Source organism: Dermacentor silvarum, chromosome 9, assembly GCF_013339745.2.
Source record: "Dermacentor silvarum isolate Dsil-2018 chromosome 9, BIME_Dsil_1.4, whole genome shotgun sequence".
Classification (NCBI taxonomy): Eukaryota; Metazoa; Arthropoda; class Arachnida; order Ixodida; family Ixodidae; genus Dermacentor; species Dermacentor silvarum.
In genome coordinates, this window is record NC_051162.1 from 155,233,942 (window position 1) to 155,246,428 (window position 12,487).

The 12,487-nt window shown below is 51.1% G+C and overlaps 1 protein-coding gene across 1 annotated transcript; it reads right to left on the reverse strand.

The window, feature by feature from the left end:
* Positions 1–384: 384 nt before the first annotated feature.
* Positions 385–2,980, reverse strand: LOC125940056 (uncharacterized). The gene is made up of 2 exons (XM_049655724.1): positions 1,732–2,980; positions 385–529 (listed from the first exon to the last, which is right to left on the reverse strand). The coding sequence occupies exons 1-2, from the start codon at positions 2,764–2,766 to the stop codon at positions 521–523; spliced, it is 1,044 nt and encodes a 347-aa protein (XP_049511681.1). The 5' UTR covers positions 2,767–2,980; the 3' UTR covers positions 385–520.
* Positions 2,981–12,487: the final 9,507 nt, after the last annotated feature.

The following is a 12,487-nucleotide window of genomic DNA, read 5'->3' on the forward strand; positions in this document are numbered from 1 at the left end:
TTCGTAAAACCCTTCTCGCTGGAGTATCTTTTACCTTACCATGTGTACTTCCAAATTAACTGAAATAAATTTTTAAAACATGTGCTCCCATTTTTCTATATTACTATGTAAAAAATCCCACCTGCTTAGTCCAGGTCCAGTGTGAACGCAGTATACTGTAAATAAAGAAAAATCTATCGGTGGCTGCACTTATTACCCTAAAACGTCGAATTTCGGAATAACGAAGCAAATCGACACTTTCGCCGACTTCGTTATATCGAGGTTTAACTGTATAATAAAGCTAAGATAAAGTAAGCTATGACTTCGGAGCTATAGAGCTAATGCACCGTGAGTAAGTAATGTATTTATGAAGGACAACGAGAAAAAAAATGCGCATCCTTACGATGTGACAAGGGATTCAGGTGTTTATTGATCTAAAATCTTAAAAAGCTTGAAAGTTGCCGCCGAAGATAGCAACGATGTCCACATCATAGCCACACACGGGATGGGCATGTCTCCGAAGTGCCGTGGAAAGTCTGTCCTACAGGGCCTGGAATATAAAAGTGACGGAAAGATCGAGCATATAAAAAAGAAAAAGCTATAGCGACAAATATGCGAGTAGCAATGGCATGACACCGTTCAAAGTAAGGCTTACTGATAATACTTTGTGGACAACAAAAGCGTGAAAAGGACGGTAAGGTCACTAAACCAACCGTTTCTATTGCTGACCGTCTTCCCCGCTGTTGGTATATTCACAATATGATGGATTATAAATTGGATAAAATGCACAGCGGTGCTGACACGGCATTTCACTGCAACTAAGATTTTTAGGTCCCGAAGTGGACGATACGCCGCAGTATATGGCCTTGAATAGACTGTCAACCTCGAGTTTATAAAGAGGGCTGACGTGGCGTTGCTGCATTCTGCCCTACACCATACGCGCATCACAGCAGGCAATCAAACCGGCGACATTTAGCTGAGCCGGTGAACACTGTAGTCGTCGAGGGACAGCGGCGGGTATTGAAGAGCATGGAAACACAGCGGGGCATGCGACAGGGCATGGGCGGTATAGGAATGATGGGGTCAAGGAAAGTTCATGTAGCTTCGATAACTACTTGCGACGCAGACCTTGCACCCTCATCAATTAACCCCACACGCACTTTCTACAACTAAAAGCTATGTGGTTGCACCGTGGTGCTCGCGAGAATGACAGAAAGCATTCAGCTTAACAGTTTAGAGTTTATAGGCTGCAAAGAAATAACGGTCTCAGATAGGAAACAATGTAATGTATCCGGTATTAGGTGCTCGCGAAGAGACAGTGACAGATTAAACTATCCGCGGCGGGGGCTTAGTGGTTATGTAATTCTAAAAAGCAGGGTCAGATTATCCCGGTCGCGTCGGCAGGAATTATACGAGAAAAACAACAAAAAACTTTCACATACCCATCGTTAAACGTGCGATAAAGGACCTCAGTTGGTTAGTAGTAAACCTAGGCACCTCCCACTATGGCGTCCTCAGACGTACGTTCCCTTGATTTCGGCGTTACACCTATTCAGTTCATTGATATTATGTATAGGGTCACTCTGGCTGATGTGCCGCACACCATAGCATCCCTCGAGCACGGCCCCCTTTGGTCACTTATAGGTAGGACAGATGCTATATGCAGCGTCGCTTACCGCAGTCAGAAAGGACCATGCGAACAACGTCAAAACTGTCGAGCGGAAGCCGGAAACGTTCACTCGCGAGACTCACCGTTGACCGGTCCCTGTCTGGAAAATCGACATGACGGCGGTGGTGTGGGCGGCGCCGTTTTACTGGCGCCGGCTTCGCTGGATCACGTCCAACGCTCGTGTCCTCGTCCGACGCAGAAGGGTCGTCGAACGGGTCCGAGGAAGCGTTCACGTCGGACACGTCTCCGAGAGTGTCGGCAGATTCAGGGGACTTTCTGGGCGCGCTGGCTGTGCTCTGTGGGTACGACTCCGCCGAAGCTCCAGTGGAGGGCAGCCCCGAAGAAGCGCTGAGGTCGAAGCTGAACTCAGCGGAGGACGTCCCTTCACTTCCACTGACGTCCATCGGGGATTGTGGTTCCTGGCTCGTAGGCGGTTGCGTCGCCTCCGATTGGTCGGGGTTGGTCTCCGATTGGGCAAGCGCAGTCTTGCTCAGGGTCGTAGGTCCCGGTGGCAGGAAACAGTCGTCGTCCGGACTTCCCGGCGGAAACGTCACCTCGGAAAGAGTTCGCTGTGCTTCCGCTCCTCCCGCTGCAGTCTCCATAGCAGCGGCACCCGTTCCTGACGAAGACGTCTCGGGACTACCAGCGGCTTGAGAATCTGGCCCGCGTGACAATGACTCAGCTAGTGCAGCGGTCCTAGCGCTGATGCTCATTTCGTCGTCGGCTGAATAATCTGCCATGCTTCCTGAAGACAGCGTCGCCGTGGATAGACGCGGATGCGTGCCGGCCTGTCCCGCAGTTGCGCTTTTGGTCGCCGCCTTGTCCGAGGAAGAAGTCAGCTGGGGACTTTCGGTAGACAGCGTCAACGCCGTTGTCTCCGTCGAGGGGCTACTGCAGGAAGATCCACCGCTACCGGTGGACGTACTTGTGACGCTGGGATGGCGTAGCGCTTCCTCGCCATAACGGACATCGGAGGCAGTGACCATTTCTTCCTTGGGCGTCGACTGTTCCGCCTTATGTCGTTTCGTGCTTGCCTCCTGCGAAGACAAACTATCACGACGTCTTTTCAGGCAGTCATCGCAGACTTGGCACTTGCAGGAGCTGCCACCGGAGTCCATGGTTTTTCTGAAAAGCGCCCGAAGCGATTGTCGGCTTGAAGGGATGATCGCTGCCACAGGCTGCAACGTTCCGTGTGGTGCCTCCGTTTCAAGGCCTTTGCAATACTAGGCAGACTGCGTGTGACGTCATCTTATATAAGAAGCAAACTGCGCACGACATCTGCTTGTCGCTCACCGTAATGGGTGGTGAGTGGGCTGAGGACAACAGATAAAACAAAACAGCGATTGACTGCCATCACGTCCTTTATCGAAGCACCTTAGTTTATCAAGTGTCGCTTGAATAAATACAAGCTCATCTCCGTAATGAAATCGCACGTTCTAATGTGAGATGATCGAATTCCAGCACGGTGTGTCTAGTCACGTTCGCGCGTGGGGAGGAACGTGTTTGTATGCTGTATAAGCTTCCTGTGCGCTGCGTTATCGCCGCTTAGTTCGTGTTGAAGCGGGAGGCAGCACGAAGGTCAATTTCCTCGCTGCAATTTGACGGCGCACACGCACGCACGCGCACACACGCACACACACACACACACACACACACACACACACACACACACACACACACACACAGTATGTTTTATAATGCCAAGAATCCTATTCGCAATAGAACTCTGCCGTAATGAACGCAACATTGCATCTATCAAAGTCAAGGCATCGGCAGAGGAGGACGAACTATCTGTAGTGGTTGTGCGTCGCTTGCACTGTGCCCACATTGAAGAAAGTGAATTAGAGCAGCTCTACCCAACCTCGCGCATACAGAGCGCCTTAGTTGAGCTGAAAACCCGTTCAAGGCACAAGCAAGAATTACTAACGAGCCACTGCACAAAGTAAGGATGTTCGGAAGGAAATATTCACTTGTGTGCTGCATAAGGCTGTCTCCAATGTGTAGAGTATAGGGCTGTTGCGCGGCGGGCTGCGATTCAAATCCCGCCATCCGAAACGCATTTGAGATGGAGCGGCCCCAAACGAGGTGAGGCGGCACCCTAAATGCCTATTGCGCTAAGTGTTTGGTAAGAAACCAAGAATGCTTTGCATGGAAGCATTGTGTTCTAGATCAATTAATTTTATGGATTCATATGAAAAAAGTCGCAGTTTCTCCCGAAAGGCGAATCATCGTTTGCCATAGCAAACTAGTGGACAGCTATACGAAATAAGGATAGTAGTTTTATCGGCCGTATAAACTTGCAAACATAGGCATACTAACTAAATTAACAAGCATGGTGTCACGCGCGCTCAAGCAAACATGAACGCATCTCACTAGATGACCGTGGAAACTCACTGTCAGAACGCTGTAGTGAGCAAGCGCGGCAGCAGCAGCGAGCGAATTGACCTTCGTCCCGCCGCTCGCATCAACGGGAACTAAGGCGCGAAAACACAGCCCAGGGAGGAAGGACTCTGCCCCCGCCGCAAATGGCGTTCAAGATACAGCCGCCCGGGCGGACGGGCGCGACGTAGTACGAAGCCTCCCCTCTCCCTACCATCCCCCGGAGCCTTGGCGCATGGAATAAAACGCCCCCCTTCCCTCTCTCTACCCTCCCTTCAGAGCGTTGCACGCGACTGGAAGACGGCGTGTTTCCTTCCGGCTTGGTTCACTTGCGTGTGGGACTAGGCCGCGATCACCAGCTCACCCTCGCACGCTTTATTTTATTTGCGTCACAATACTGCAGGCCTTCCTAGGGCCCTTGCAGCAGTGGTTACATGTGCTTTCACTCGCACATAGAGCACAGGGCGAGCGGCGACGATTTTATCGCCTGTGGACTTTATACGGAGCCTCACGGCGACGGCGACGACAGAAGTGCGCCTGGAGTGTCCGTACAATTGCTACCGCAATAAAAAGTAACGATAACACACTTGGGCGCACTTACATTACTTTACTGGCACCCCCGTTACGAAGGGGGTGCCAGTAAAGTGCGCCCACAAAAATTTGGACGGTCTTAAAGCATACTAATGCGATTGCGAAATGGAAGCCGGTCATGGAAGAAGGCAGACGAGCATGAGAGACTGCCACCGTAAACGAGAAAGAGCCATGACCTCAGTCATGAGAAAGAATGAACGCGAAAGGAGACCACTCGGCAAAGTTAAAAAAATGGTAGGTTTATTTGTAAAATTGCTATAAAACGTCTGCAAGCTGCAGAATGGTGCAACAGAGCTGTGACGTAAAAGTACTGTCAATTCGCATGCGGCACGTTGCCCTCTGCAGGAGCGCTGCACCTAGGTCGGAGAGCAGCGCCTACGGAGACTGAAAGAAAAGAACGGAGTGCTAGTAAATAAAAACTACACCGGGAAAGTAAAGCAAACGGCAAGGTGAGAATACGGCAACCATGCTGCAAGGTTATATAACGCTGGAAGAAGGCAGACACATCGGCAAGCAAACCAGAAGTGGAAAAAGCCAGCGGCGGCAGGGATTTTCGCAACAGCGAGACACCGTGTGTTGCAGACAAGCAGGCTAACAGGTCATACAAATCGACCAGGTATCCCGCCACAGTAGAGGCCAGTGGCTATGTCTTTGCGCTGCTGAGCTCGATGGTTTGATCTCGACCGCGGCGGTCTCGTCTCAATGGGGGCGAAATGCAAAAAAAAAATGCTAGTGCACTTAGCTTTAGGTGCACGTTAACGAGCCCCGGGTGGTCAAAATTAATCCGGAGTCCCCCAGTACGGCGTGATTCATCGTGTCGTGGTTTGGCCCCGTAAAACCTCATAATTCAATTTTTTTCATGTGACCAGCTGGGATTTGTAGCGGTGACGTGGTGCATGACAGGCTAATCAAGTTGATAGAGCCATCTAGTATCGCTTTTCTGTACATTGTTTGTCTGGTTGTTGCAAATCGAAACCAATGCCAACTTGAGCTATTTTCAGTAATTCTGCAATGGGTTGCTAGCTAGAAAACAAGTCTAGGGGCACTATTCGGTAACTATAGGGTTCATTTCTTATTCTTTTAGCCCATCGCTATAGTGGGTGTTCTAGATTGTTCGCATTGACTTCATTGTGGCTGCCACCTTAGAATACCGGCACGTCGAGAAGCTGCGTAAACAAAAAACGTGATAGCACGACAGCAGGAAAGATGCATTGCACAGAGCAACAAATCGATAACAGTGATGATCCATCATAAAAAAAAGTTAAAACGATGTACGCGCGATGATAAGGTGCACTGACGTCATCTTGGTAGCTAGAAGGTGTGTCCTTGGGTGCTGTTCTGGACAAGGTAAAATTCCACCATGAGTTCAAAATGTTTATTAGCGGCATTTTTGAACCAATCAGACACCGTAGCAGCCCTCTGGGCCAATCGGAGCTGGTGAGATGCGAAATCGACAATATGGCGGAATTTGACATTATCCATAATTCCATCCCATGGCTTCACGTTCAAACTGTAGGCAAGATCGGCCACTCGACGCTATGGATGCCAAGAAAGGAAGAACGGAAATAAATGTTGCAATATGTGATCCACCTTAGTCTAAGACAGTTCCGCGGGTCATTTCTGTCTACCCACTCTTAGCAACCACTAGTCCATGGGGCTAAACTGCGAGAAACTGGAATCCTTTAAGCAGGACGACGATAGCCAAGTGAAGGATTCTTTGAAAGCATATAGCACTCAAGACTGAGCATGCGCAAACCAAGCTGAACGTGAGCATCGTTAACGTTTAGCGTACTTGGTAAGACATACATAGGAATGTTTGAGCACACTAACAGGGACAGGTGCACAGACAAGCATTTGAGTGCCTGTCTCCGTCTGTCACTACGTTTAAAGGCCTACTGCAACGAAATTGACCTTTCACTACATTTGTTATAAAGGAGTATGTACTGCAGAAGCAATTTAGGCAAAGGTAAATCTGGTAACCTTTAAGCTCGCTTGTTAGGAGCCTTCAAACAGCACCTAAGCAGACGACGCGTGAACCTGGCGGTTGTCGCTATGACGTAAGTCCCAGCACACTTCCTCCGAACTTTTTTCAGTGCGCCGCGGGCGACGCGTTATCTCGGAGGTTATTCCCGAACAATGTTAAAGGCTTGGGGTCTCAGAGTCTTCGCTGGAGGTATTGAACGAGGCCTTCACTACATCGACGCTGACCATTGCCGTACCGCTGGCTCCGGGCTGTGGAGGGTCAGTCATGTGGCGGTACTACGGAGAATGTGGTGTCCTTGCTACTGCACGACGCCTTGCTGATTGTGGAGGACGTGTCCGAATCGTCCGAGCTGCCTTTGGGCATGTCCCTCGCTGCAGCAGCACCCGAAGGTAAATCCCCTCCGGAAGACAAGGACGTAGGCTCTAGCGTGACTGTACCTGGGCGCAGTGGGAGCAAGGGATGCGCCTCATCCGGGTCCGGTGCCTGTCCCGGCGTACTTTGCTGCTGCTGCTGCTCTTCCTCTACCCCTTGTTCGCCGCCGCCTAGGCACGACGGAAGCCGGGCGCGCAGCCCCTTTCGGCAATCTTCGCACGCCTTGCAGCAGCACAATCCGAGCATGTGTGACATGGTTGCGTTCACCGCTCGCACTTGGAAACAGTCGTGACAGGAAAAGGTTTAGCGTTTGCTCGAAGTGCCGGGGAACCGCTCACGTTGCTGCCTGCCAAACTGAGCTACATGGGTGGTCGATCTTGCTAACTTTATCAAATCTCTAACTTTATCAATGTGTAGGGTCATTGCCCGCATGGCTATCACTGACGCGATGCGACGATAAGTGCTGCGGCATGCGGGCCACGAGAAGGCATGATCAGTGACGAGGCAAGCATGCTCAATGGTTGCATGATGTTAATATATGTACGCAATAATTACATGATGACGCAACCAAGCTCTATGAAGGCTTGGCAAGGCACCGTGTCAAAGGCTTGAGGGTGGCGTATTCGACTGGTCGTTTCAAAGCGCTCTGACAGTGCCGTAAGGATTGTGCAAGACACCTTTGAAGCTGCATTTCAAGAATAAGGAGGTCTGTGCGAGAGAGAATAAGGAAATGTGCGGTTCAACGTCTCTAAACTGCACAGTGTGTTTCGACGGACTGGAGCACTCCGGATTCACTAATGCGAAGCTTGCCTTGCCTCTACCTGGGACTTTCCCGCTGCTGCTGTCTTTCCAAGTATAGCTCTTGCCGAACATGTCGGTCGAACTTGAAAGCAATATCGTCGATAAACCGTCGTCACACAGTCGTGGTCGTCATTGCGTCATCGTCATACCGTTGTCGTCATACCATCGTCGTCATACTGTTGTAATCATTTTAGCATCGTCATTCCAGTTGCGTCATTACTTTCGTCACATCGTCGGTGTCATACCATCGGCGTCATTTCAGCCATCGGCTTCACGTTGACGTCACGCTGTCGTCGTTATGACGTCGTCGCCATTCCCTCGTGTCCTGCCATTGTCGGCATGACGTAGTCCTTACTGCATCGTCGTCACACAGTAATCTTCATGACGCCGTGGTCGATTCATCTTCGTCATGCTTCGTATATGCGTGATCGGGCGCAACAAGTTTCAGTTGAGCGAGCTGGTTCCTATAGTGAAAACGTGTCCAACTGGGTCGTGTGATCTATCGGCATTTAGCGGGAACAGCGTTTTCCGCAAGCACCGATGAAACCTTCGCTTAAGCCGACTCCCATTGCGCGTGGGATCCGCTCGTCTTTTTATTGCTATGGCAATTATACGGACACTCCAGGCACATTTCTGCCGTCGTCGTGAGGTTCCGTACAAAATCCAACGGCGATAAAATAGTCGCCGCGCGCCGTATGCTGTATGTGCGAGTTAAAGCATGCTTGCTTGAGCCAGCAATCTCGGCTCAATCTTGCGCACAAAAAGGGGGGGGGGGGGGGGGGGGGGGAGGAAGCGCGCCGTCTTCCAGACGCGCGCAAAGCTCCGGGGGGAGGGGGGGGCACGTTCTACAACGGGCAACCGCGAAAACACAGCGCACGGCGGACCGTGTCCCCGACGCAGAAAGCTGTCAAAATCAACAAGAGGCGATTAACATTTTACCTCACTAAAACATCAACAATAGACAGTTTTAGTTTGGCGTGGTTACCGGAATAGCGGGCGTACCGGAATAGCGGGATCGAAATGCGCATGCGCAGAAGGCTAAATGACCCATACCGTTTACCGTGCGCACGCTACTTCTCAGAGTTAACGTTACCGTGTTAGCGTGTTTACGCATGCCGTTTTTCACTGGTCGATCTGGAGCAGGATTTTTTGCTCCACGGCTGCGAATCCGAATTTCATTGGTCGAGCTGGAGCGGGTTCGCGCTTTTCACTGGTAGTTTCGGATCGACTCGCTCGGCGCCGGATCGCTCTCACTTGCTCCGCTGCCGAGGCGCGGATTCGGGCGGAAATAGGCCGAGAGTATACGTCACTTCCGCTCACTGGGGAACGGTGATCTTGGTTACAGTGTACTAGAATACCTTGGGTAGTGGAATGAGCGGGCGGCGGCGCCTATGGGAGAGCTGTTGCTCCTTTTGTTAACCGCCGCGCGTGGCGCTGGCGTCAAAAAACCAAGGAGATCGCGACCGCTTTAGCCGCCGTCACACGTGTAGGCTGCTGTCAATGACAGGTTGTGTACGCATTTACTGCTTCTTTTACCGCGTTTCCGACAAGTTATATTTTCTTGAGTTGCGTCGTACGCCCAAGCAGTGGTTCGCAGCCATGGAGAAGAAAACGAAAAGAGCGGACACGCACTGCTACGCGCCAGGTTGCAAGACCGGGTACCCCGGATTTCGTGAGCTCAACGGACGGACGTTGTCATTGTTTAAAGCCCCGAAAGACGAAGCCCAACGAAAGCAGTGGGAGAGGAATTTGCACCGCAAAGACAAGCCACTCTCGGAAACGTCGGCGGTGTGCGAAAGACATTTCGAAGCGCCGTTCATCGTGCGCGATTATGTGCACATAATCAACGCTAAAGAGGTGAGGATCCCGCGTGGCAAACCTGCGCTGACCGCCGATGCGGTACCAACCTTGCTGCCCGACTTGCCGGCCTACCTTTCTAAGGAAATCCGACAAAAAAGACTAGAAAGAAAGCGTCCAGCAGCCTGTACTGTGGCACCGGCCAAGAAAGGTCGCATGTCGCGTCGCGACGTTCACGACTCCTGTCTACAGGACACAAATGTGCAAGACGAGAATGTGAGCCCGAACTTGAACGATCCCAGTGAGCCTGCTTCACTACGGAACATCGCTGAGAAACTCAGCCTTCCGAGCACGTGGACAAGACTTCATGTGCCCGATTTTGATGGAGTTTTGTGCGCTACAACTACCGTGACCAGACATCCATTTGTTGTCGCGCACGAGAAGCTGCTGTTGTTTACTGCAGATGACAGGAAAAGGATCTTCGCTCGCCCTTATTTCCATGGCAAGGAAGCGAAGGAAGTTGAGATCAAGTCTATAGTAGAAGCTCGAGAAGTTCTTCACCAAACAGCCATTGTCGTTCTTTGCAAAGGAGCGATGGACCGACAGCAGTACATCAGCGACTACTCTGAGCACCTTACAAACCGACTGAAAAGCTTCTGTGCTCCTCTTACATGATGGTGTGTTTAGCAAGTCGTGTACTGGGACTGTTACTAACAACGGTAAGCAGCTAGATTTGGTTGTTGAAATATATATTGGTTGCAATGAAAGTATTTTTAATTAGCAAGGTAGATCTTAGTAAAAATATGCTTTCATCGAAGCTTATCATCCTAAAATGATAAATGTTTTGCTGATTATGAGTAATAGTAACCGGCTACTACAGGAAATTTATCCCCAACTACGCCGAGATCGCCAAGCCCCTGACCGACCTCACAAAAAAAGGTCAAAGCCACATTGTATCTTGGGGACCAACACAAGAAAACGCCTTCGCCGTCCTCAAGGACAAGCTCGCCGCAAGTCCAATACTTCAAGCTCTGGACCTCACGAAGCCTTTCGTGCTCCGCACGGATGCCTCGAATACGAGTCTAGGCGCAGTACTCCTACAGATCAGCGAAGACAGTGTGTTACACCCTGTTGCTTATGCTAGTCGCAACCTGCTGCCTAGAGAAACCCGTTATTCCACCATTGAACGTGAGTGTTTAGCGCTTGTCTGGGCTGTGCAGAAGTTCCACATTTACCTTTGCGGGAAACCTTTCGTTATTCAGTGCGACCATCAGCCATTGCAGTACTTGCAGTCGGCCAAACACGTAAACAATCGTGTTTTACGGTGGAGCTTATTAATGCAGGAGTATTCGTTTACTGTGGAATACATCAAAGGGTCGAACAATGTAGGCGCAGATTACTTAAGCCGTATCTGAACTGTGTCACCTCTTGGGGCGGCACTTGTTGGAACTTTGGCTTGTGTTCCAAAGTCTCGACGCGTTTGTGATCAGTGTGTATACATGAATTGTTTCTGTGGACCACGAACTTTTCCTAAACTATTCGCACGTGCCTGCACTCATGCACCCCTCCTCCTGTGTTGTTTAGAATAGTTGCGGGCAACTATCTTAAGTGGGGGGCCCTTGTGATGATGTGGATAGTGGCGTGCGGTGGAGAGAAGACCAGCTTGGAATGATGATTGTATGGCAGCACCAAGAAGAGGATTGATGATGGTGATAATGGATGATGACCACGTGCCATGAACGAAGAAGTGGACGAGAGCACGCAGAGCGTGAGAGCGAGCGGCAGCCTCGAACGCAAGCTCGCAAAAACGGCGGCTGCAGGCTCGGGTACCGGCGACCGGGCGTCCAGCTACCGTGCGGACCTGGTCGGAGATCCAGCTCGTGGCTGGGCTTTCCTGCGCGCCAGCGGCCTGCTGTGATAGCGGCCTGGTGCAGTGCTTCCTGCTTGGACCGGGACGCCTGAGCTACCAGCCTGCTGAGCGAGCCCGAGGACTGGCGACCGGGCGTCCTGCTACAGTACGGACCTGGTCGTGTCCCGCTCGTGGCTCTGCTCTCCTGTCTACCAGCGGCCTGCTATGATAGCGGCCTGGTGCAGTGCGTCCTGCTGGCCACCGGGGCGCCTGAGCTACCTGTCCACCGACCGAGCCCGACGTTATAGCGGCCGAGGCGTGACAGGCCAGGCGTTACTGGCCAGCTACAGCAGTGGCCTGGTGTTCTACCGGCCTGCTGTTTTCTTCCTGCTGCCACGTCGCGACAAGGTGCGGCGCGACAGCAGCGACCTAGCCACAACGACGCTCCACCGTCACAACCACCGTCACGGGCACCGCAACGACGAGGCACTAGGGCGAGTGGTGACGCATGAGGGCTAGGCACATACTTATATAGGACAAACGATTCGCGGACTCTAGTCCACGTACATGTAAATCGTCTGTATGTAAATAGTCTGTATCGTGCTAGCGTGTCTGTTAAAGTCTGTGTTTCGTGTAGCAAGCTCCCGTCTGCCGTGTCATTATTAAAGGATCCTGGGCCCAACTGGAAACACCGGCGAGTTTGTCGGTTGTCGTTTCCCATCACAGTAATCATATTCTTGGTATTATGCTTTCCTTTAGCTTATGCGCCTTTTACTTACACCACCAAAGGCTTTCATTACCACTCATTTACAGAAACTACAATGTAGCATAGTGTATATAGTGCTCAGATTTTGTAAGCAGCATCTTTTACTTCCTATACTTTTACATTACAGGTACTGCCTGTCTAGCATGTCGCTACATCAGGAAAGGGATCCAGGCAAGAAGATGCCGAGTAAAGATGCAGATGCCAGTGAAACGAAACCTTCAAAATTTGCTGAAGTTTTCCCGGCAAAGAACAAAGCGCCTTCTCTCACGTGTGTGCACGCTGCAGCAGCATATTCTCAGA

Excerpts from the sequence above, each read along its gene's own strand:
- LOC125940056 (XM_049655724.1), bottom strand. The coding sequence starts at position 2,766 with ATGGACTCCGGTGGCAGCTCCTGCAAGTGCCAAGTCTGCGATGACTGC.